At 39.8% G+C, this 27,044-nt stretch overlaps 1 protein-coding gene across 4 annotated transcripts in view; it reads left to right on the forward strand.

Moving 5' to 3' along the window:
• The window catches only part of Ssbp2 (single stranded DNA binding protein 2), a 260,509-nt gene that overhangs the window by 56,778 nt on the left and 176,687 nt on the right, over positions 1-27,044 (forward strand). For all 4 annotated transcript variants that reach the window (XM_036206881.1, XM_036206883.1, XM_036206882.1 and 1 more), the window contains exon 2: positions 25,836-25,908. In XM_036206881.1, coding sequence (XP_036062774.1) covers positions 25,836-25,908 — 73 coding nt within the window. The remainder of the gene's footprint in view (positions 1-25,835; positions 25,909-27,044) is intronic.

Raw genomic sequence — 27,044 nt, forward strand, 5'->3', positions numbered from 1 at the left:
GCTATTCTAATATTTGTATAATGGCATCTCAGCATTTTAACTTGAGTTTCCTAATGGTTTATAATGTTGAACAGCATTGTATATATATAGTTGTCATAGGTGTGTATGCCTTTTATGGAGTCTCTGCAGAGGGTTTTTTTTGTCTGCTTTTTAATCAGGTTATACTCTTCATATATAATATATATATAATTAGGTATAACACAAATTGCTCATCAGTCTTATTAATAGAAAACCCAGAGCCAGATATTGTGCTGAAAGAGAAACAGAACAAGCCAGCCACAAGCTCTTACCTCTATGAAATCCTCAGCCTCACGAGAGTTCTTGTTTCCTCACACTTTATATACCTTTTTCTGCCTTGCCATCTTACTTCCTGGGATTAAAGGCCTGTGTGCTTCCCAAGCAAAGGCATGAGACCCTCAAGTGTTGGGATTAAAGGTGTGTGCCACCATGCCTGACTCTGTTCCCAGTGTGGCCTTGACTCACAGAGGTCCAGGTGGATCTATGTCTCCCAAGTGATAGGATTAAGGGTGTGTGCCATCACTGTCTGACCTCTATATCCAATTCAGTGGCTGGCTCTGTCCTCTGATCCTCAGATAAGTTTTATTGGGGTGCATAATAAATCACCACAATCAGGTTATACTCTTTATATTAAATATGATATATATTTTATAATACTCTATTTTGTGGAGATTTTTTTTAATGCTAGGAATTAAATAGAGGGTCTCACATAGTCTAATCATTCACTCTCATATTCCTAGCCTTTTACTGTTCAATTTTAAGCACTCTTTACACATTTTATATACAGGTTTGTTCTTTTAAAACTATTTCTTACTGTGTGTGTGTGTGTGTGTGTGTGTGTGTGCGCGCGCGCGCATGCGCGCGCGCGTGTCAGGGATGTACAGCCAGCAACTCTACCTCCTCTGAGCCACTTAGCAGGCTCAATAGTATTTTTTTTTAAATAAAATGTATCTTTTGAAAATATTTTCTTCCATTTTCTGGCTTGTTTTCCCATTACTTTGACTGTATTTTGCAGAGAAGTTGAAAAAAGATTTAGTCGACACATGCTATTTGTGTGTGTTTATTGGATATAGTATGATTATTTGATACAGATTTGTAGTTAGATTCACGTAATTAACAGTCACACTTCCTCTTCCTAACATTTATCATTTCCCTTTAACTGTATTATGGAACCCATTATCTAACTAATAACTCTGTTTCCTTCTTTCCTTCTTAGCCTCTACTGACAACTATTTTATTTCTTGGAAAGAATTTTTTTAGGTTTTAAAATGAGTGAAAACACAGCAGAAGTTTGTAATTTTAATACAGTCTAACTAATTTTCCTTTTCATTCCTGCGTGTGTTACATTAAAAATTTGTCACCAGATCCTGGATCACTTGAGTTTTCCCTATGTCATACTTTAGATGTTTTGTTGTTTGACACTATACATTTAGGGTTGTGATCTATTTTGAAGTGTTTAAAGAGAGATTCGTGTCTCGATTCATCCATTTCTCATGTGCTTCTATTTGCTGAACTGCTGTTTGCTGAAAGGTTACCTTTATCATGCCATGTTGTCATTGCTCATGTTGGAGATCACAACATGGGCTTTTGCATGTTCTTTCTTAATGAGAACTTTCATCTGGATTTTATACTTTTCCTCATCTAAATCCTGGATGTCTTTTGTTGGTGTTTCATACTAATGTAAATGGTACTGTAATTTTAAAGTCTACTGGTTATTGCTCGTCTGTGGGGCAGTTGTCCTTGGTTATTAGTCTGTGTTCTCCAGCCTCATTATAGTTGCTTATTAGTTGCATCAGGTTTGCTGTTGTCTAGTCTTTCATTCATTCATTCATTCATTCATTCATTCATTTATTTATTTATTTATGTTTTTTGTAGCTTTGCGCTTTTCCTGGAACTCACTTGGTAGCCCAGGCTGGTCTCGAACTTACAGAGATCCAGCTGGCTCTGCCTCCTGAGTGCTGGGATTAAAGGCATGCGCCACCACCGCCTGGTTATTCTTTATGACTTGTCTTTATAGATGACCGTGTCCTCTGAAGATAGAGAGTTTGATTGGTTTCAAATCTGCTTGCTTTTAAATTCATTTTCTTGATTTATTGCACCAGCTAAGAGGTCTAGTATAATGTTAAAAATCAATGGGAGAAAACACCCTTGCTTTGATCCTTCCTTCAGTGGGAAACTAAGTTCTTACCATTAATTAAGAATTAAGGATGTTAGGGGTAGGGAGATGGCTCAGTGAGTAGGCACTTTCTGTACAAGTGAGTGTCTTAGTTACTTTACTACTGCTGTAAAGAGATGTTTACATATGCAACTCAAAAGAAAACATTTAACTTGGGGTTCACAGTTCCAGAGGATAGAAGAGTCCATGTTCATCATACTGGGGAACATGGCATCAGGCAGGCAGGCACTGGGGCATCAGGCAGGCAGGCACTGGAGCAGCAACTAAGAGCTTACATCTGACTCACAAGCAAGACAAGGGGCGGGCATGCTAACAGTTAATAACGTTGGCTTTTGAAACCTCAAAGGCCACCCCCAGTGACACACCTCTGGAGCTAGAGTTTCTCACAGACCATCCCACAGCACACCTCCTCCCACCAAGCCACACCTCCTTATTCTTCCCAAGCTGTCCACCAGCTGGGGACCAAGCATTCAAATATGAGCTTAATGGGGCCATTCCCATTCAAACCACCAAATTCTGCTCTCTGGTCCTTATAGGCTTGTGGCCTTATCATAATGCAACGTGCATCAGGTCTGCTTCAAAAGTCCCCATAGTCTTTCATAGTCTCAGCATAGCTCAAAGGTCCAAAGCCTCTTCAGAAACTCAAGGCAATCTCTTAATTGTAACCCACTGTAAAATAAAAAGACAAATTATATATTTCTAACATACAGTGGCCCATCATATACATTACAGTTCCAAAACAGAGGAAAAGGGATGTAGCGAGGAACTACAGGACAAACTACTGGAAACCAGGAGGGTGAACTCCAGATGCTGTAGCCCCATGTGCAGTGTCAAAGGACTTTGATGGCTATGCACTTCCAGCTTTGCTGATGGCAGCACATCTCTCTTGGGCTGGCTCCACTCCCTTTATGCAGCTCTCCTTGGCAGCTATCCCACATCTCCAACATCTTAGTCTCTCCAACACAGTCTATGCTTCACCTTCACAGCTTCACGTAATGACCACTCTGAGTCTCCATGCAGGGACTCCCAAGCCATGCACCTGGCCTCAGCTGCTTCCTTTAACTGTGCAGGGAGATTCCACAACTCTTCTACTCCTGTATCCTTCATTATTAAACCCGTGCAGCTAATACAGCCAAGTTCTGCTCTCTCCTTGGAATGGAACCTGCCCCCTCCTTGAACAACATTTGTATAAGGTTTGATTTGTTGTTGTTTTTTAGGAACAGACAGTTCCTCAGGCCTGTTATTTTCACAGATTGTGGGATTAGCTGGGTGGCTCTTGCCATTGGAGCACCACCCTCTTGGCTCCATTTCTCTTTACCTCTTTCAAAGTAAACCAAGACTCTAACGTTAAATTTCCTGGTGCTCTTGTTCTCCCTCACACTGTACATTTTGTATTTTTTCTTTTGCTGCATTTGCTCTTTTTCATTGCAGATCTGTAGAGGAATGGTCACTAAAAACCACACTGAGTTCAATATTAGGCTGTCTTGAAATCTTCCCTACCAATGAAATTAGTCTGGGACTCTTCAGTTTACCTACAGGCAGATTCTTAGGACAAGGGCAGAAAGCAGCCACATTCTTTGCCAAAACAAGAATGGTCTCACGCTCAGTTGCTAATGTTGTTCCCTTCTGAAACCTCTTCATCTGGACCTCCTTAGCCACACTGCTCTCAACACTACAGTCTTCCAAGCTCCTGCTAGGAAGGCCCATCAAACTCTGCTTACAGATTTGCTTTCCTAGTTTAAAATCTCAAAGCCTTTCACATTCCTCAGACAAACTCAGCACGGTCAGGCCGATCACAGCAGATTGCCTCTGCATGGCACCTGCTTCTGTCTTAGCTACTTTTCTCTTGCTGTGAATAGACACCATGACCGAGGCAACTTGTGAAAGCATATAATTTGGTGACTCATTTCCAGAGGGTAGTAGAATTCATGACCATCATGGTGGGGAGTAAGGTAGCAGAGGCAGGCAGGCACTGGAGTAGTAGCTAAGAGGTTACATCTGATCCACAGGCGGCAGGCAGAGGGAAGAGGGCAAGGGTTTACTGGGAATGGAGTGGGCCTCATAAGTCCAGACCTAGTGGCATACCTCTTCCAACAAGTATACAACTCCTGACCTTCACAAACATGTCCACCCAACCGTGGACGAGAATTCAAGAGTGTGCATCTGTGGGTAGCATTCTCATTCAGATGGAAAAGGAGTTCTCAACCATGTTGAGAATCTGAGTTCCTATCTCCAGGTGTGTAAAAATCTGGTTATAGCTGAAACATGTGCCTGGAGCCTCATTGTGTGTGCTGGTGCATAGAGACAGGATTATTGGGCTTCCTGGCCCCTAATATAACTTCAGGTTCAGTGGACCATGATAGAGCAGGACATACACCTTTAGCCTCTGTATGTGTACATAGGGTAGCCAACCTGAACATACATGTGTAAATACACACACACACACACACACACACACACACACCCTGAAATGATTGCTGTTAGCTATAGGTTACTTTAGACGTTTTTTGTAGGTGGAAGAAATTTTAGATTGCCAAGAGTTGTTATAATGACTGATGTTTGATTTTGTCGATGTTCTTTGTGCATGTTAAGATCATTTGTTTTCTTTAACCTACTGATATTGCCAGTTACATTATTCCAGATTCAAAGGTTGAACCAGACATTGCATATCTGGAATAAATCCCAGTTGTGTTTATAATTTCTTTTATGCATTGATGGGTTGATTTGATTTGCTGATATCTTGTTGAGTTTTGCATCTGTATTTGGGAAAGATATTAGTCTGTAGTTTTCTTACAGTGAAGTCTGGTTTTCTTTGTCTGGTTTTCAGTATTTGTAGAATGCTGGCCTATTATATGTTAGTAGTTATTGATTTCTTTATTGTGGAAGAGATTATAGAGAATTGGTATAATGTCTTTTTTAAATATTAGAATTTCTCTGTAAATATGCCTTGGCTAATTGCTTTCTACTTGGGGAGAGTTTTAAATTACTGATTTAATCTCTTCTACAGATATAAACCTATTAGGATTTTCTAACTCCTTTGTGATTATTTGACATAGTCTGACTTTCAAGTGACTGTTTTCCTATTTTACATAAATTTATCCAAGTATTTGTAATTACAGAGTTGTTCATACTATCTTTCATTCATCTTTTAATATTAGTAAGATGTGTCGTGTTTATGGTATTAAGATTTTTATTTTCTCCTTCCCAGCACTTGGGAGGCAGAGTGTAAGACCAGCAAGCTTCAGAACAGCCAAAGCTATAGAGAGAAATCCTTTCTCAAAAAAAAAAAAAAAAAGAAAAAAGAAAAAAAAAAAGAACAGAAAAGAAAAGAAAACTTTTTGAAGCAACTAGATTTTGTTTTTTTGTTTGTTTGATTTTCAATTTAATTGATTTCAAATCTAATTTCTGACCTTTTTTTTTTCTCTGCTCAATTGGATTTAACTCACCATTTTTCTACTTTCCTCTGATGGGAGTTTAGCTGTTGAGTTTAGCTACTACTTCCTAAAGTATGCATTGAATCTGTAGTTGTCACTTTTTTTAAATGTCTCATGTATTTCAGTGAGGTGTATTTTCATTTTTGTTAAAAGTATTTTATAATCTCTCTTGAGATTTCCTTTTTGCTCATAATGACATTTGGAAGTGCTGTCTTTCAGTCAATGGTTTTGGGTTTCATTTTTCTGTCATTTGGAGCAGATATTGCATGCTTCCTGTTCTTTTAATCTTGTGAGGATTTTTTTGATGATGCAGAAAGTGTCACATGGTCATGAATACCCAGGTGAGCTTGAGAAGAAGTGTCATCTGCTTTTGTCAGCAGAAGTAGATGTCAGTCTATCTAGTTGGAGAAGAGTGTTGAACGGAGCTGTGTGCTCACTGATGGTTGGCAGGACTGCCTGTTGCAGGTAGAGAGATGGGAACGTCTCCTAAGGTGGTGGATTCATCTCATTCTGGTGAGGCACTGGCTATCCTTACCTCATGCTCTGTTACTTGTTAACTTGTTATGTCTACAGTACCGACTGCATTGTTACTGTGGAAGGCTCTTGTAAGCCCTGATAACTTGCTCCAAGTTCTGCTATCTGAAAGCAGTGTGGCTCTGCTTTGTCTTTTTCTTTTTGTTAACCTTTGCATATTTTTTGAGACTTTCATACATGGGTACTGTATTTTCACTGTTTCTTCTCCTTCCTTGTCCTTCACGCCGTTGGAAACATTCCATCTTTACATTTTACCTGTTGAGATGTGAGGATTAATGGGACAGTTTTTTCTCCTTTCTTTTCCTCTTCTTTGTATTTCTCCCCCCACCCAGTACTGTCAAATGTCAACAAAAGTGCAAGTGTTGCAAAGATAATCATTACTTTAGCCTCAAAATCTAAAAATAATAATTAAATGCTAAACTCTCTTATATTTATGTATTCACACAATTGCTGTAACAGAGGTCTAGTCTTCATTGAAAAATTGGTTTCTTACTCCTGAGAGCAGTAATGCTGTAGGCATCCTACAGTCTCTGCTGCAGAAGGGGTGAAAGTGTGTGTGTGTGTGTGTGTGTGTGTGTGTGTGTGTGTGTGTTTGTGCATGTTTGAGGAAGAAAAAATTACCAGGATATGTGTTTATTCTGATGTTTGAGATTTCCATTGTATTTCTCCTAGGTATTACTGTGGATACTGAAAAAATGCTGCTTAGTAAGAAGTAGACTGTGCATATGTCTGTGTTTTGATCAGCAAACAATTGTGCTGTTAAATTTTGCAGATGTTTAGGACAGTCAATTAAAGAAGAAAGGCTTTTGCTAAATTATTTTAATTATATTCTTAAATTATATTTTGATATAACATGAAAACACTGAAATGGCACAGTGATCTGACCAGTACCCTGACCTTATATAACACATTATCTATTTCAATGACTTTGTAATTGTCAATATTAGTATAATTTATCCCTTTCAACTGTTTTGGGATAAAAGTACACTTTAAAATTATAGTGTTGATTAGGTTAAAAGGATTCACTTAGTATAGGCCATAGAAATTATCTGTGCTGAAAAGCTGACAGCTAGGGAGTTTAGAAAGAGCATGTGTGCTTAGAATATGTGCTGTATTTTAGATAAGCACTTTGTAGTGATGTCGTTTTACCATTTATTGGTTGCTACTCCCCTTGCCCTGTTTTTCCTTGCTAAACTAGCTGACAAGGAGTTGGTTGGATATTCCTTGACAGTTAGGACAAGATATTTCCGATAACATCTTTTTATCTTACCTCATTTTAGTGTGGAAACCTTGGAACATTGGTCCTCAGTGGACAGAAGGGACTTGCCCAGACATACTGTGGAGACACAGTTTATCTCGTTTGAGGGGTGCATGGTAGGGGGACTGGTGACATCTATGCTAGAGGTTGCCTCAGGCTCAACATTTATAGGTGAGTCTGTCACTGTGTCCTTTACTTGGTGTAGCGTGAATCTTAAAAGGTCTTATTAATAAAAACAAACCTGGGAACCAGATATTGGGATGAATGTTGAAAGATCAGAGAGACAGAACAAGCCACATTCAACCTCACCTCGCCAATTTCTCAGCTGATCTTGTTTCCTCAAACTGGAAGCCTCTGAATCCTCACTCAAATGGATCTCAGCTGAACTGCTGATCAAAAGCCTAAAAGCTTAAAAGGCCTCTAGATCCTGGTCTTCATGCCTTATATACCTTTCTGCTTTCTGCCATCTCTTCCTGGGATTCAAGGTGTGTGTCTTTCCCAAGCAAGACATGAGATCTCAAATCCTGGAATTAAAGGTGTGTGTCTCCATGCCTAGCTCTATTTTCAGTGTGGGCTTGAAACTCAGAGATCTGAATAGATCTCTGCCTCCAGAATGCTAGGATTAAAGGTGTGTGTTTCACCATTTTCTGGCCTCTATGTCTATCTAGTGGCTGTTCTCTTCTCTGACCCCAGATAAGTTTATTAGGGTGCACAATATATTGGGGGATACAATATCACCACAGCTTGGTTACAAAATAACATTTCGTGGGCAGTATAATTTCTTTCATGACAGGTATGGCATTATGATACTTTGCAGTGTTTTCCTGAGTACAGGGGACTAAGTCTGAGAGTCGTGTTTCCTAGTCTCAGTTGCTTTCTAGTTTTGAAGAAAGGTGTTTATTCCCTCTGGCCACCTTTTAGTAAGAAGTAGATTGACTGTGTTTGTGTGAAAGACCATCTTCCCAGGGACTCTTGAGTGAGGGATAAGAGATTTAGATAGAAATACAGAGGAGAGGGAGATAGAAACATAGGATAGCCTTGGGAGGACCTGGATCAAAACCCAGCAGCCCCTTCTGTCTCTGGTCAAGGGCTTTTAAAGGAATGCCAAAGGGTGGAGCAAAAGACCTCTCCCCAGCACAGCCAAGTGCAGACCATCCCAGACACCTGGTGACCGTGCACATGGTCGGTCCATCCCCTAATGCAGCCCTGCTGGGTAAAGCAAGCTCAGATCTCACTAGGAAGCTTTGTGGGCACCCACATTTTTGTACTTGGGAGGGGTTGTCTAGATGTCTCTTCAGTGAATAAAACCTCTGCAGTGTACCCAGCTTCATTCAGCATTCCCTCCTTGACTCCTCGGTGGTCACAGAAGCCCAGTTCCTCAAGCCCAAATGATACATATCCCAAGCTATAATGTTCTCCTCTTCCTTTTTAAGTTCATCTTGGATTGCTTTCAATTTTCAATTTATTATTATTATGATGATGTGTTTTGTATATGGTGTGTGTATGAGTGTGGCTATGCATGTGCCATTGCATGTATGTGATGTCAGACAATTATTAGAGTTGGTTCTCTCTTTCAGGCCTTATATGGGTTCTTGGGATTGAGTTTAGGTCAGCAGGCTTCTGTAGCACATCTTTTCCTGCTACTGACCCATCCTGCCATCCCTCATAACACCCTTAAATAACTCTAATTGTTACAAAAATGGGTTTCAGCATACCGAGTTAAATTTTGCCCCACCATTGTAACTTACTGGTTTAGTTCCACCCTCTGAAGTCCTGTAAAGTAAAGCCAAGCCTTCCAGTGCCCGACTGATGAAGTTTTGGAGTCTTTCTAGGTGTGCATCACCGACCCATTCAGCCATTGCTCATGGTTTGTCTCTTCTTGCTCTTCTTTTTAGGTGTGTTTCCTTTCTAGTTCCTAAAGATTGTTGATGCATATTAAGTTTCCCCTTTCAGCAGGGAAGACCAGTGCTAAAAAGTCACCTTGAAGTCTATTCACCTGTCTTTTGCAGTCCACTGGTAACTCATACCTGTCCTTCTGTACAAGTTTTTTGTTTGTTTGTTTGTTTTTTGTTTTGGTAAAGATTTGTTTTTATTTTTTAATTGTGTGTGTGTGTATGTGTGTGTGTGTGTGTGTGTGTGTGTGTGTGTGTGTGTGTGTGTGTGTGTGTGTGTGTGTGTACACACCATGAAGGTCAGAAGAAGACATGAGATCACCAGAGCTGGAGTTGAGGCCTTTGTGAGTCTTGATATGGAAAAGATTGAGTATTTCTGGCCTCCTACCTATCTCTCCAGCCCCAAGGTCTTTGTTTGTTTGTTTTTAAAGCACAGACTTTTACAGTTATTTTCATTAATTACGTTGGGTTTAGTAATAAGTTTAAGAGTGAGCTATTCTTTTGGAATGCTAATTATGTCAGCTATTTCCTTAGTTTTGTTTTCAAATTTGATCATTTTGCTGGAATCTTTTTTTTTTTTTCCCTAAAATCAAAGAGCTTATTTGACTATTTAAATCTGGCTTTTGAAAGTGAAGACATTTGGTTTATTCTCTTTCACTGACATAGGCAGTCAGGGCTGTAAAATACTTGCTTGTCAGTATAACTGACTGGAAATTAGGGATCTAGAAATTGATCTATTATTTAATTAATTTTATTTCTTCATTTGTTCTTTTCATCTATTGATTCCTATATAGAGATATATTTAAAAAAAATTTAGATACAGAAATCACCAATCGAATAACTTACCTAAACTTGAAAAACATAATTTCTGTTTTCTGATCTGATTTTTTATTTTTGTTTTTTATCTATTAAATATATTTCTGTATTTGAAGCTTTCCATAATAATGTAAATTTTAATTAGGAAATTCCATTTAGATGAATATTTTTTCCCTTAAAAATGGACAGAATACAGCTTTTTCTACTGAAAGTTGAAACAAGTAAAAGAAAATTATTTGAAATAATTCTTAATCAAATTATTATAGTTAATACTAGCTAATAATTTACTTTTATATGTGAAAGTTTTTATAAACCATAAAACATCACATATATTGCTATTTATCATTCTGTAAGAATGGGGTAAAGTCTTTCTATTATGTCTTGATATATAGAAATAAATCTCAACAACATAAATAATGAATCTCAATAACATAATGACTTATTGAACACTTTTCACTACTTTTAGGAACATAGAGGATTTTAAATGGGCTACCATTGTCATAGACTATAGACAATTTATTTATGTTATTATTCTTTTTTTAAAAATCCTGTTTACTCCCTAATTTTCCCTTTATACCTCATTTAATGCTATTTCTTCTGTCAGTAAAAATATTTATGTTAAAGTTTTCTTATTATAGTCTCTTTCCATCTTGAAGTTTTGATTTTTTTTGACTCCCTGCATAACCACTATGCACTACATTCTATTATTTATCTTATTTTTAATCGTATGTCTTGCCCCATTAACAAGTCTGAAAATTACTTGATGGCAGGATTTGTATCTTCTTTTTGTTTTTGTCTAAGTTGAAGTTCTAGAACCTTATTAACTGTTGATAGTGGTTAGTACAGTGAGTATACTTATAGTTTCTTAGGATGTTTGAAAATAGTTTTGTTTCTAATTTTATCTAATTAAAATAGCTGCATGCTACTAATTTTCTAAGCTTGATTGCCATAAATTCTTTGGTAGTGTGTTCTAAATTCATGCTTCCTTCTTGTTACTTCATACAAAGCACATGCTTGAGAGTGGTCAAGGATTCAGGGCTCACTTTGCAAGATTGAGGACCTGAGTTTGAACTCCCAGTACCTACTATGTGAAAAACAAAGAGTGTGGTCCTGTGTTTGTAATCCCCTGCTGGGAGGTGGGGTCAGACACAATCTGGAGCTTGCTGACTGGTCAGCCTCACCTATTTGGCAAACTCCAGGTCAGAGAATGACCCTGTCTCAAAACACAGAGTGGAAGCTTCCTGCTGAACAATGTCCAAGATTGTCCTGTGGCCTCCACATGCATACACAAATATGTGCAGCACAATACACAATCCTTCCCACTATGTGTATACACATATTCAGATGCACACCCACAAAATGTTGTCTAATAAAGAGTTTCTAAAAGCCAATGCCTAAATATATTGAATTCATACTAGGAAATGGCTTTTCTAGGGATGGAGGTACCCCTAAGATTCTGATTTTATTTGTAGCCTTAAAAAATAATAGTTTTAAATATGATTTCATATATTTATATACTCTAAAAACAAGAAGGAAAATAGCCTTATGTCTTTATTTTTGAGGCTGGATTTTCCTTTGAACACTTGCTCACTTCCTTCTTTAGTATTTAAAATTCTGAACTGTGTCTACAAGTTTAAAAATTTAATTAGCTTTTTATTGCAAATAGTGTATTTTAATTGTGTTCACCCCTCTCCCAGTTCCTCCAAGACCCACCCATTCCCCCCACTTTGTGTCCAATTTACTCTTTAATTCCAGTTTGAGCTGCTTATAGATTCTTGGATAGCTAGCCTTTCATTGGATCGTGGTGAACTTACCAAGAAGTACATGCCTAGAGAAAACTGATTCTCCTCTCCCAGCAGCTATCAGTTGCTGGTAGTTCCTCTCTGTGGTGGGCTTTCCTCTGCTTAGGCTTGCACGGGTCTTTTGCTTGCTGTCATGAGTTCTGTGAGGTCATATGTGCAGCTTTGTGTCCAGAAGACACTTTCTCTGCAGTCATCTACCACCGAGCTTTCATATGTTTTCTGTCCTGCCATCCTCCATGATCCCTGAAGCTTGGTAGGAAGGGGTGGTATAGATGGCCCACTTAGGGCCAAGCATTCTGCAGTGTCTTGTCCTCTGCACCTTGACTAGTTGTGGGACTCTGTCCATCACTGGCTGCTACAAATGGAAGGTTCTCTGATGAGGGCTGAGGGATGCACTCTGAGTATAATAAGTCTTTAGGGGTTGACTTAATGCTGTGTCCATTTAGCAGATTAGTAGTAGTAGGGTCTCATCTAGCTTCTGTGACCCATCTAGCCAAGCTCTTCCATCTGTACATGGGGGCGTGGAGCACAGTGACATTTCTGGAATTTGCTGTGAGAAAAACTCTTTCAGAAGTTCTTTAGAGAAGGCTGAAAGTGGATTTTAAGCACTAGCCTTGCTGAACAGCACATACCTAATATGCATACTTAAATGACGGTGATGCTGAAGTAGGTATACTAAAGACTTCGCAGAATGCATTGTAGGTGGATGAGCATTGGGACTTGTTTTAGCTGTGTGCATTTAGATGGCTTCTATGCCTTCTCATGATTTCTTTCTGGAGGGGAACCCCACACAATGGGGCCTTCCTCCTGGACCCCGGATTAGGCACAAACCACACCCAAACACCTGTTTTCACAGAGAGATCCTTTCTTAAACAGGGAAGAAAAGTGGTTGCTGACTCAGGCAGAAAAACAGCACCAAATGACCTTTTGAAGTATAATTTTAAGAGGAGAAGAAGGGGAGGTCTGTGTTAGAATGGGCTAGGATGCAGTGGTAAAGGAGCTAGGGGACAAGAGAGAAGGGGGATGGGATAAGGGTATTTTTTTGGTGGGGGACAAATGACTGCCTGTGGCTAGAGAGGAGACAGATGTGGCCCACAGGCAAACAGTGGTTTATAAAGGTAAAATGGGAAACACTGTGTTAGGATGAGGTGTTCAGTTTTATTGGGGCACTTTGGTAGTCAGCCTCAGGAGGAGGAGGTGGGTATAACTTAATAGGGGAATAACCTTGGTGGCTAGCTTTAGGAATGCAATCCAGTGGTTTTTAGCAAGGCAGAAGGAACAGGGTAGAAAGGCAAGGCCTGCCAGGGCCACATGCTCGAGTGGGGAGTGGACGGGTGTCCCTTCCCTGGTCATTGAGTACTGTTCTCCTGTCTGGGGAGTGGACAGGTGTCCCCTCCCTGGTCATTGAGTACTGCTCTCCTGTATGGGGAGTGGGCCAGTGTCCCCTCCCTGGTCATTGAGTACTGCTCTCCTGTCTGGGGAGTGGGCCAGTGTCCCCTCCCTGGTCATTGAGTACTGTTCTCCTGTCTGGGGAGTGGACGGGTGTCCCCTCCCTGGTCATTGAGTACTGTTCTCCTGTCTGGGGAGTGGACGGGTGTCCCCTCTCTGGTCATTGAGTACTGTTCTCCTGTCTAGGGAGTGGGCCAGTGTCCCCTCCCTGGTCATTGAGTACTGCTCTCCTGTCTGGGGAGTGGACGGGTGTCCCCTCTCTGGTCATTGAGTGCTGTTCTCCTATCTGGTGTGCTCCAGGTTTTGTGTTGTTGTTTTTCCATTCACTCACTGAATGCCACCGTGGTTGCTTCCAATCAATAAAGCTGCTGTGGGCAACAGGGTTGGGTGTGGACATAAAATTTCAACTGATTTGGCACATACCAAGGGGCACAGTGGTGGGATAGTTTGTTAAGAATTTCTTTAGTTCTTTTAGTTATTTCCATAACTTTTTTAGATTGTAATATAATACGTCATTGTATAAAGCAGCCATATTGCCTTCCAAAGTTGCTGTGCAGTTTTCTGTTTCCACTAGCAGTGCAGGATGTCCTGTCGCTCTCCGACCTCGCCAGCGTTTGGTGTTGTCAGTGCACACCAGTCCTAGTCTTACCTCCTTGTGTCTGCTCCTCTTTGCCAGGCGCACAAGTGATCACGGTCCAGTCTAATGCTTTCCGTAGACTTTTACAGACATAGTGTTCTTTTTCTCTTTAAACTGTCATAAGCTCTGAATATACAAAGATGTTTTAAAGAATTTCAATATTTTTGATTTTCCTGCATGGTGCTGGGAGTTGAGCCCAAGGCCTGTGTATGTGAGGCAGACATTGAGCTTGTCCTCAGCCCCACAGCGTCAAGACTGAGATACTTTTTGACTTTTAAAGTAATTTGGAAAGAAAATTCCTATTTTTCTATTTTGAATTTTCTGTGAAAATGGTGATAACCTTGCCTTGAATAAATACAATATAAATTTATTAAGAACTTCATTAAACACACTAATTTCAAGTGTGATCCAAATAATTTTCTTTAAAATATTTAGTGTAATTTAATGTGATGAAAATTTGTTATACAATGAAATTGAAGCTAAGACATTTAAATAATGTTTAAGCTGATTAAAAGTAATCAAAATGGAATATTATGAAATATGAGGTTGGGTTTTTTATACACTAGAACATAAATCTAATTTCGCTTCAGAAGTGAAGATGGATCCTTATCACTATGCGTAGTTTGTTCCTTTTCTAAAAGGAACACTTAACTTTGTGTTAAGAAAATGAAGCTGGATTAAATCATTTTTATGCTACTTAAGAATATTTGGTTAGTTAACAATTGTGTGCATGAAGAAGAATTCATTATGTTGTAAAACTGACCATGGGGAACTCAGGAGAAAGCAGTGTCTCCAGCTTTTTGGTAAAGCCCTGTTTAATGTCGGTCTTTGCTGGTGCCATAATGGTACTGCTACATTGCCGCGGTGTGCTCACTGGGTAAGTGCTCTGCCAGGGGATCCCTGTTAGCAGTAATTAACCGAAGTAAATCTCTACACCCACTGTGCTCTAGCAACAAGCAGGGTTTGCTTTCTCAGTCTACAGAAGGCAGCTCATTACCAATTAGTAGTGTCCCTTCTGGTGGAAAACTTTGTAGGTCTCATTGGCTTTAAATGTATAGCGACACGTTTTTAATAAAATAGTTATTCTAGGACATTTTGCCTTCACTTGAATTCTTTAAGTGACTTCTTTCCCTTGCTCTTGATCTCATGTCAAAATTGAAGTTATAACCGTGTAGAAAACTGCAAACTTCAGAATGTCACAGGATAACAATACTCAATATTAAAGAATGGTGCAGATTTATCATTACATTGACTTTTTTTAAATTAGTGCTTCATATTGTTTTCCCTATAGCAGTAACAATTCAGCACGATTTCAGTAATTTGGCCAAGTCATTTGAATACTGTTTATTTTGAAGCTTGTATCACATTATTGATGGAAGAGAAGAGTAGTGGTCTGTCATCTCTGTTGCTGAAACGCCATGACCAGGGGAACAAAAGAAGAAAGAGTGTATTTGGGATTAGGGTTCCAGAAGGTTAAGGGCAGTAGTGGCAGAAGTGCCCCTCTGAAGAAGCAGCCAAGAACTCAAATCTCAGATCACAAACAGGAAGCAGAGAGAGCTCACAGGAGCAACGGCAGGAGGCTTTGAAACCCCAAAGCCCACCCCCAGTGACATACTTCCTCCAGCAAGGTCACACCTCCTAAGACTGGGGACTTATCTGTGTCTGGGGAACATTCTCATTCATCATAGTGGTGAGAGGGATAATTATTTTATTCAACCTGCTTCTCAGGGACATTGACCTGGCTACACGTATGTATTCTTAAAAGCCTGATTTGGTTGTTAAAATCAGCTTCTATTGGTAGGGAGAGTCTATGACAGCTTTTACTCAAGAGCTGGTTCAAGCCTGCTTCTGGAATGTGGTCCCAAGTCTCTCCTGAGGCTCCTGGTGTTCACTGAAGTCTGAGTAGTCAGCAAGTGTGCTCCAGCATTGTGTCTGCAATGGTAAAGGGTGCTTTGCCTGTTATGGTGGAGTTTCACTCCCAAGGGCCTCAGTATTCCTTTTAACTAATTGTTTTACTTTTTGAGATTATACTGTAATCACATCATTGCAGCCCCTCACCCCTTTCTGAATTTGAAAGAGAATGTTTTCTTCTATAGAGCTCTACATGCTGCTCTGCTTTGTAAATTCCAGCTCACTCAGTGTCCTAGCCACCCCAACCCCAGCTAAAGAGACTGCTCCTGTGTGTTTGGCTTTCTTACTTTCTGCACCATGTTGTGGACTGTGTTTTGTGGTAGAGAGAGAAAAATGTCAGGAAACAGCTAATTTATCCCTGTTTTCTCGGCTATAATGGACCTGTGCTGTTTTCTAGACTCCAGAATCAGTTGTTTTGTGTTACACAGTTTCCAGGTTATTTACAACAGAGACTTTCAAACTTTTCCTATTTGACCCCTCTTTATCTGAGAATTTTTGTATGTGACCCCAGATATATAGGTACATAAAGTATCTATTCTTTATGTATGTATATATCTAAATGTTTGATATATATATATATATAAATTATGTTATATATGACTTATTGATAATAAAGAAATTTACTTTAATTTATTAAATTTATTTTAATTCTTTGATACACATATAGTTTTACCATTTACCAAAGATGAAAGCAAACCATGGCTGATGAGGCCATGGACCCTAGAAGAGAAACTACTATTGTTATTTTTTAAACCAGTCTAATTCCTAACTGCAGTCTTAATACTTATACCCACATATAAGTATAGCTCATCAAAGATTTTTTTTTTTTCATAGTAGATGGAAACCGTTAGAGAAAGCTACAACTTGTCAAGTGCAGCCCCAACTGATTCATCTGTAACACCACCCCTGTACCTAGGCTTAGAGGCAATCATGGAAGAATGGGTGGAAAGAGGGATATCATGGGACATCTGCTGTGAGATTATGTTTGTATATAAGACGGGGGAGCTGCATACAAGAGAGGTCAACAATGTGGATGCTTCAATAAGATGCCGCCTAAATGACAGCTCTGACTGGTGTGCCCTCTTGGGGTGTCTGTTGATAAAACATCATGACTGTGACTGGGGAAAGAAAGGGTTTGTTTTAGCTCACAACTCTGAGGCCACACTTCATTATTGAGGGAAGTCAGGGCAGGAACCCTGAAGCAGGAGCTGATGCAGAGGCCTTAAGGAGAGCTGCTTATTGGTGGCTTTCTCCTCATATCTTGATCAGCCTGTTTACTCATAACACGTAAGACCACCAGCCCAGGAGTAGTGCCACCCACAGTGACCTGGGTCCACTTACATCAAGGCATCAATCAAGAAAATGCATCACAGGCATGCCAACCAGGCAATCTAGTGGGGGTCTTTTCTTAATTGAAGTTGATTCTTCTCACCTGACTGGTCTGTGCCAAGTTGACTTAAAAACTAGCCAGCACACATGCCAATATGGATGGGGATTCTCATGAGTCTTAACCTCTAAACACTGGTTCCCAGCCTTTAGGTTGTGATCCCTTTGGGGATCAAATAACCCCTTCACAGGGGTTGCATGTCAGATATCCTGAATATCAGATATTTACATTATGGTTCATGACAGTAGCAAAAGTACAGTTATGAGGTAGTAACAAAAAATAATTTTATGGTTGGGGGGGTCACTGAAACAACTGTATTAAAGGGTCGTAGCATTAGGGAAGTTGTTTTCATCTCCTTGTGGGAGCAGGCAGGAGGGTCCCAAGAGCTTACTGTTCATCCCATCTAGGCGAGACATCACTTTCTCCAAGTTCATTGATAGACTCGGTCTCAAAAACTAAGGTGGAGAGGGATAGAAGATGGCCAGTGCCGACATTTGCCCAGCACACGTACCCGGCACTGCCCGCACCTTTATGTCCACACCCATCTTTCAGTGTTGACTGAAACTTTGAAAATCAATCATCATTGCCAAGAATGCCACTGGTACATGGCAGAAGTATATTTAGGGCCTTTCAGAAATTGTTGGAAATTGTTTGATAACACTAAGTGAAACTTTATTTGACCATTTTTATGAAATAAAAGAAAGTAACTAAAATACCAGTTCTTTTTGTTTGTTTGTTTTTTCGAGACAGGGTTTCTCTGTGCAGCTTTGCGCCTTTCCTGGATCTCACTCTGTAGACTAGGCTGGCCCCGAAACTCCCAGAGATCCGCCTGCCTCTGCCTCCCGAGTGCTGGGATTAAAGGCGTGCGCCACCACCGCCCGGCTTAAAATACCAATTCTTAAAACCAAACATTGTAACATAGTATAATCCAAACATAACCTAGCTTGATACATGAGCAAGAACAATGCTAGAAAATGAGAAGTCTTTTTTTTTAAACAATTCAAACCCATATGTTTCTGAAAAAGTAGAAAACTTTGTGTGCGTCTTAGAAACACTCTGATTGACAGCAGAAAAGTCCAGAATCAGGGCTGTGTGGTTTGCGGCAGTGTTTGTTGGCATGCTGCTGTGTGGCATGGTGAGATGCACAGTGCAGGGTGCTAATGTGTGCTCAGAACCAAGCCTGCAGTGAGGCTGCATGATGCCACAAGGCAGACAGACACTGCCAGAAGCAGCTTCAGTGAATTGCTCATTTGATTTTGAATGAAGTTTTGATAATTGTATATTAAAAAATCTGTTGCCCCAAATTTCTTTACTGCCACGTTCAGCTAAGTGACTCCATTTGGGGTTACAACCTACAGTTTAGAAAGCTGGGGGACCGGGTGGGGGGATCCAGTACCAGTCGCTCCTCCTAAGTGGAAGTTTAGTGATGTTAGTTTTGGTACTAACATTCTGAAACGAAGTCAGTTACAGGAAAAGCAGCAGCATGTCACCCTTGGTGCTCTGGAAGCACATAACAGTCTGCTCTGTGAGGAAAGCACACACAGTACAGCAGATGGACCCTGACTCCATTTGTGTATTTCAGAGTCCCACTGCAAGCAGGAATCCCGGATTGTCCTCAGTTTGCATGAGCCTAAGCTGTTTCCAGGTGTGGCTCCAGTGTCTCCAGCACCCTGAGTAGATGGAAGTTTGCTTAGTGTTTAATTCTGTGTATGCATGTGTGCGCACGCTGCATGATACACATGTGGAGGTCAGAGGAGGACAGCTTGTGGAGTTGGTTCTCTGGACCATTCACGTGGGTTCCAGGGATTGAACTCAGCTCATCAGTGTTGGCCAGCAAGTGCCCTTTCTGCCTGAGCCATCTTGGTGGCCCTGGATGGAAGTTTTATTTAAATCCTATGAGTAACTGTATTTCCACAGCTGTCAATTAGTTCCTTAAATTAATTCTTATTGTATCTTTGCTCTTTGAAGTTTTCCAAAGTTTGTATTAAACATTTAATTTTTAACCTATCTGCAGGAGGCAAGTGTTTTCTGTTTCTGGATATACTTGATCATGTATTGCTTGCCTCTAGACCCAGCATGAAGCAGCAGCAAAGTCATGTTTTGTTGTTGTTGTTGTTGGGGTTTTTTTTTTTTTTTTTTTTTGTGCTTAACTACCTATCTAGCCAACATGTCCTTTCCTGTGCCAACTGATCTTGAGAATATGGGGAAATAGACAGTTTTAGTATGACTTAAAAAAAAAAAAGCTTCGTTTTAGCATTATTATGTGGTTTCACAGTTTTTGACACTCCAAGTCTGCTTTTTAGCCTAACTGTTAATGAGGAGGAAGTTTAAAAAGACAATGTTAGAAACAGATTTCTAACTTTTCACACCTCCTTAACACCAGGTCGCAAGTGCTATTAAACATTGGATCAGGCTGCTCTAGTCTCACGGCTAATAACTGCTTACAGTCCCATGAGTAGCCTTTCAGTGGCTGCCAAATGCTTCTGGAGACACCTTAGCTGGCTGCAACCTGACAAACTATTGGCTTTTTATCATCAGGTATTACATTTAGACATAGATATGTGTCACTGGTCAACACTAGGATTATGTAATAGTTTAGGAAGGGAAGTGTCTTGTCTCTACCTCACATGTGTTTGAAAGACATGTAAGAGAATGTGTTCTTTATCAATATTTAAAGTAAAAATGTAAGTTGTTACTATCGTAAGTTTCCTTCCTCCTGGATCTGCACCCAGATCTTTGTGGAATGGATGGCCACTCTTGGATACTTTAAGGCAGGGTAGGAAGTAACGACAGGGCTGGGTGGGTCCCTCTTTGGGGTTATAAGGAAGATGGGGTATGTGGCATTACTTGGGGTGATTCAGCAGCTCTTGGTAGAAGGAGGTGGTTATGATGGTCAAAAGTTGGTATCCTTTGGCAGGAGTCTTTGAAGACTTAGTGCCTGGAATCTGGAAGGCACCACTCAGGAATGAACAGGAACTGAAGACAAAGCAAAATTAAAACAGTAAGAATCAGGGTAGGGTGTGATGTCTCAGCAACAGTTTGTTGAACTCTGAAAGAATTGAACCTAATTAGTCATTTAAGGGGGTTGGGGTGTTTAATGAAGGCTTTCCCCAGTGTGCACAAACTTATGTGAAGTGGTTGTTTGGAGTCCCTTTCAAAGAGAAAATGTAAATCTTCAATTGGCTGGTTTACTGTTTGCGTAAGAGAGTCTATTCTTTAGTGCTTTTCTTCATTGGTGCTGGGATTTAAGGCCTACACATGGCTGTATGAGGGTGTTGGATCCTTGAGTTACAGATGGTTGTGAGCTGCCATGTGGGTGCTGGGACTTGAACCCAGGTCCTCTGGAAGAGCAGCTGGTACTGTTACTGCTGAGCCATCTGTTCAGCCCTACTTTCATAAAATATTCTTCAGGAATCAGCCTACCATCCCTTGAGATTCCCTAATTTTGCTTTATTTTCTTTTAAAGGGGAATAAGAAAGAGGGAAGTTGTTAGTTTCCTTTTGAAGATTTTTAAATTAACAATAACAACAACAAAAAAATCCCACATGAAATATACAATAATGAACAAATTGATTTTTTTAGTTGTCTTTTTATGCAGCAATTGGGGAACTGAAGTGAAGATGTTATCTCCATAATGTTCTCACTGTGGAACTGTACATTATCTACTGAAAGCAAATATTAAAAATATTTTTATGGATGCTGAGATTTTATTCAGTGTATTTTAGTCATATTTGCCTCATCTCCTCCCCCAGCACCTCCCAAATCTACCTCTACCTCTCTCACAACTCTGTGTTCTTCCCCTCCCCCCTCAGTAGCCATCAGCTTCACTTGAGCCACCCATACACTCATGGACTTAGCGTCATCCACTGGAATGTGATTGAGCTACCAAGGGCCACACCATTAAAGAAAACTGATTCCCTCCCCAGAAGCCATCAGCTGTCCATGGATCCTCAGGGATGGGCTTCATGAACCCCTGCCCCCATGCTAGAATGCTGACTGGTAGGTCTTGTGAAGGCAGCCCCAGTTGCTGTTAGCTCATGAGTGAAGCATTTCTGCCTTTCCTAGAAGACATCATTGCACTGTGACTCTCTGTAGTCTCTACTCTTACAATTTTCTGTTCCCTCTTTCACGGTGGTCCCCGAGACTTAGGTATGGGATGTGATGTGGATGCTCCATTTGTGGGTGAGCACGTCACTGACATGTATTTGCTGTACTTTAACTTGTGAGTTTTCACATTAACCAGCTCCATTACACAAAGAAAAATCTCTGATGGAGCCTGGGGCCTGAACAATCTATGGATTGAGAGATACAAATTCACAGGGGAGTTTGATACTGTGTCCATTGAGCAGAGAAATATTAGTAGATCCATCCCTGGGACCTGCATGCCTCACCAACCACAAGTTCTTAGACACAGTTGCAGTACCAAGCATGTGTTTCTTAGGTGGAATGGGCCTTCAGTCCAATTAGAAAGTAGTTGACTGCCTTCCTGATGTCTGTACCACCACTGCACCCATGTGCATGTTTTGCTGTGGTGGGTCATTATTGTAGTTCACCGAGTTCCCAGCTGGGTAAGACTAATGATGACTTTTCTCTTACTGTCCTGAAGAGCACCTTCTCTAGTACTATGAAAACCAGCCACTGGGGTGGAAATTCCCTTAGTCAGTGCCAACTTGGCTTTCTTCATGTCCTGTAACCAATGTGCATAGCAAAGAAACCAAATCTTAAGTGTTCTGAGGAGATGCTCTGCTAGAATTGGTACCTAAGAGAAAATCTTACATTTCTGCTCCTGAATGCCTGGAGAGGGTGAAACCCAGTGATTCCTTAAGTGCCATCCATATCTATGACTGATCTAAGAGAGTCACACATTCATAAGTATTTGCTGGATAAACACAGTCAACGTGATAATGGTAGGCTAATTGTATGATATTAGAGGCAGCTTTTTTCTGAAGCTGTAATTCTATATGGCCTCTACCTAGTTATGAAAGTATAATATGTAACCAAAATACTTTAAAAATTATAAAAAACTATTCTTTAAATTTCAGGCTATGTTTATTTGAGTAACTTTTCCTTGATAAATAAAAGAAGGTAGCAAAGTGGAAACAAACTCATTTGTCATCACTGACTTAAAATGAAGTGAAAGATAATTAAAGATATTTGATTCATGAATCTTTGATGGGTTTTTCATTCTTCAAAGTAGCATCAAGAAGAAAAGAAACTGGGTCTACCTGTTGCAGTGGCCTTTTACTACAACACTGCTATTTTATATACTTAAATGTTATTATGTCATTAGGATAAATACCCATTTTTATGCTATAAAAAGTACTTAAATTTCTGAAAGACCATAAAAAGAAAGACAAACTGTTAATTCAAAAGTTTATGCCTTTAAATGTTAGTAATTTCAATATTCTTAAAATCATCCTGTTTGATAACAACTGGATCCAAATTAAGTGTTGCTCTCATGTTTGGTGATCTTACCCACATATATTATGACTTACCTGCACAGATGGAGAAATGTCACTCTCTGGTTCTTGAAATATTTGTCTTCAGACAATAGTATCTTTTATTGCAGAATCTTCCTTCCAGAATTGTGCTGGCTAGTTTTATGTCAGCTTGACACAGGCTAGAGTAATTTGAAAGGAGGGAACCTCAATTGAGAATTCCATAAGATCCAGCTGTAGGGCATTTTCTTAATAGTGATTGATGGGGGGAGCCTAGCCAATTGTGGGTGGTACCATCCCTGAGCTGGTGGTCATGTAAGAAAGCAGTCTGAGCAAGCCATGATGAGCAAGCCGGTAAGCAGCACCCCTCCATGGCCTCTGCATTAGCACCTGCCTCCAGGTTCCTGCCCTGTTTGAGTTCCTGTCCTGATTTCCTTCAGTGAGGAACAGTAATATGGAAGTGTAAGCCAAGTAAACCCTTTCCTCCCAAGTTGCTTTGGTCATGGTGTTTCATCACAGAAATAACCCTAACTAAGACAAGGACTTTCAAGTATTCTTATCTTGATGTTTTCAGTGCTGTTATTGTGGGAGCTGTTGGGAAGTACAGAATACCTGTACTAATGCTAAAAACCCCTGCTGTTGCTGTGTGGGCTCTTTAAGAGCAGGAATCACTGGTATCCAGTGGATGACTTGTTTTTTAGCCAGCCAAAATTGTAATAGTAATTATCTGTCAATAATGGAAGGAACATATTCTATTTGGCAGATTCAGGAAGCTGATACTCAAATGTTTGTTTTTTTTTTTTTTAATTATTTTTATTTTGAATACAAGAACCATAAAAGCAGACAGATAAGGCAAATTTAACTTTGGACATGATCAGTGTTGTTGTTTGTTTGTTTTTTGCTCTTTTGGGGGGCCCACCACCCAGCTCCCAAATAAATCACACATGGAGGCTTATTCTTATTTATGAATGCCTGGCCTTAGCTTGGCTTGTTTCTTGCCAGCTTTCCTTTCCTTAATTATCCCATCTACCTTTTGCCTCTGGGCTTTTCCAGTTCTTTTACTTCTGTAAATCTTACTCGGTGGCTTGCTGTGTAGCTGGGTGGCTGGCCCCTGATTCTCCTTCTCCCAGAGTTTCTCCTTTTATATATTCTCACTGCCTGCCAGCCCCACCTATTCTTTCTCCTGACTTGCCATTGACCAAGCAGCTCTTTGTTAGACCATCATGTGTTTAGACAGCTTCACTGACTTAAACAAATGCAACATAAACAAAAGTAACACACCTTAAAATAATAGTCTACAAGAGGTCAGTATAAAGGATGGAACTTGGTGAGAAATGTCAGTGGACCCTGTTGCCACCCTGCCTCTTCCCTACACGTCCATCATGGTTCCTCTGCTTCCTTCTGTCTCTTTTATATTCCTCACACTTGGTAGAATAGCCTTCAGCCTTTGACACAGGCCCCATCTCCTTCCTAGTGGGTACTTTAGAACCAGGGCTTTACAAGTTATAAGGGATTACATGAAGTTACATTTGTTCTCATGTAGCAGTAAGGCATCTGGCCACAGGTGAGCAGTTTTGAGGCTTCACATCTATCCAGAGAGATATTCTGTTTCTCCCTTTTCAGAGTAAAACTTGCCATCATAGTCAGTGAATCATACGAGTGTGTGGCTCATGGAGAGTCAAGGTGTGCAAGCTATGTGTGTTTAATGGGTGTTCAGATTCACTAGCAGCAATGTATGCTTAAACCAGAGGCACATTGCAACGCCTGTATTTCCTGTGGTGTGCTCAGGGTGAGCCACACTTCCACTGTGAGGTATGGCTTTTGGAAGAAGCTGCCATGTCCATCATGCATGCATGGGAAGGGAGCAATGCGGTCCTAAGAGTGCCACCCCACTGGAGGAAATCCTTCCTCCTCAAGTGTATTGTGTACTCGCTGCCACTGGCACACATTTGTCTGTGAGTCACTTCGGGAATGTCTACCGGCAGTGCTTAGTGGTTCTCAGCAAAATATTTGTTGATTTGAAATGGAGAGGCAATTAAATGGACAGAACAACTTAATTTGAATAGGATTTCCTTTTTTGTGACAGATGCTTGGTGTGTTTTTATGGGAATGAAGAATATTATCACTTTTGCAGATGCCATCAATCTTTAATAATCAAAATTCCCTTGGCAAGAGAAGTGGTGTAGCCATACAGAATTGTAGTTATTGTTACATTGCATTATTTACAGTAAACCTGGTTCAATATTGGTAAATACACTGCAGTGGAAGCTGAACTGTTGTGAGATATCTGGGCATCTGTCCAAGATATCATTAAAATACTGCCTCAGATTCATTGAGTTTGTGAATAACATCTTAACAGCTCAACTGAAATCGAACCACATGGTACAGTGTAAAAATTCTGAATCCACAAGATACGGAGAGCAGTATATATGACACACTGCACATTCTGTATTTGAGTAATAAATATATGTATAATTTTGTGTTAACTTTTAACTCTTCAGTCCCCAAATGATTAATAAATTAACTTTGAAGTTTGCATGATACTCCGATTAGCTGGTGAATTTGATGCTTTTTAAACTAAAGTATTGATTGGTCTAATAATGAAATCAAAAGATTAAGTAAAAGGTAGAAACTTGTAAACAAATGTTAACATTGATATGAAACACGTTTTGATCTGGATGTATACATAGGTGGGTTAACAATATTGTCTACAAAAAAGGCCAAAGGTAATAAAAGCCAGTCAATTAAATTCATCTTTTTTACTAATGACAGAAATTTTTACCTTAAAATGGGATTCAGGAATTATTAATTTTTGATGTTAAACTATTGATTATTTCAAGTATAGCAGAATATTTGAGTAAGTGAGATGATGTAAGAATAATATGTAGCAATTTTTTTTCTAATAAATGACACATTAGTATAATTAAATTTCTTTCTGAATATAGACATATTCTCATTTAAAGGGTGTGGGCAAAGGTTTATTTTCGGTCACTACTAGTGTATAAATGTCTTTGATGTAGAATGATATGGATAAACACATCTTAAATCTGCTCCTCTCAATGAATGTCTCGTCTGTTTTCCAGGTTAGCGCTCTATGTATATGAATATCTGCTCCATGTAGGAGCTCAGAAATCGGCCCAGACATTTTTATCAGAGGTATGTTTTATGTATTTTTGCATTACATTTGCTATGTAAATGAATAAAAATATACAAAATGATGATTTGAAAGTTGTTATATAATAAATGCTCAGGTCGCATTGTGTATAATATAATCTTCGTAGATTTTTAGGTAAGCATTTTTAGTATCACAAAACACATTCTCTGTGCAACTCAATAACATTCTAGGAGACTTTCTAGCCATTTATTCTCTTAGAAAGTTATCTGAGCATGGCAATAATAATCAAGAAATCAAATTTGCTTTAGAAGCTTCCACTAGGCCCGAGGAGATGCCTCTGTTAGTTTAATCTCCAGAACATACATATATCAAAATGTGATTATGGTGGTGTGCATTTCTATTCCCCAGTACCATGGAGGAGAAGACAGGCAAACAGACTAGCCAGCCAGCCTGCTCATCAAAGTTCAGGCCACAGGAGGGTCTGTCTCCAGAAAATGTAGATGAGGGCCAGTGAGATGGCTCTTTGGGTAAAAGTCCTTGTTGATGCCTGATGATCTGAGTTTGATCCCCAGGACAACATTGTGGAAGAAGAGAGCAGACTCCCTCTAAGTTGTCCTCTGAGCTCCACACAAATTCCATGATGCTCATAAATGCTGGTCCACCTGTGCATGTGCACACATGGACACATATGTGCGTGTACACATTAAGCTTCCTTCCTGCACCTATTTCTAACATTATGTTAGCATTTGTTTACAAGTTTTGATAATGTAGATTTGTTTGTTTTTATTTTACATAAATGAGAGTTGATTGTTTTGAAACATTTCAAATTCTTGCTATTCTCTCTCCCCTTCTCTGTTCTGGTTGGATTTTGTTGTTGGAAACAGGCTGACCTCAATCTTGCCATCACACCCGCCTTAGCCTCCTGGGTGCTGGCATTTCAGGCAAGTGTCTGCTCCTCTTTTACTTCTTCCAGCTCTGCATCCGAGCTTTCTTACAACAGAACTCTCTTTTCTTCTCTAATATACAGTATGGTAAGGATAATGAGGATGTTGAATTCTGTTATGTAGTAGACATATCATGTATCAAGGGGTATTATATTTATTATTTCAAATTCTTTTAAGAAATTTGCATGACACAATATATTATTGCCCTTTCATTAATTGGACCATGATTAACT

Source organism: Onychomys torridus, chromosome 15 (genome assembly GCF_903995425.1).
Source record: "Onychomys torridus chromosome 15, mOncTor1.1, whole genome shotgun sequence".
Lineage (NCBI taxonomy): Eukaryota > Metazoa > Chordata > Mammalia > Rodentia > Cricetidae > Onychomys > Onychomys torridus.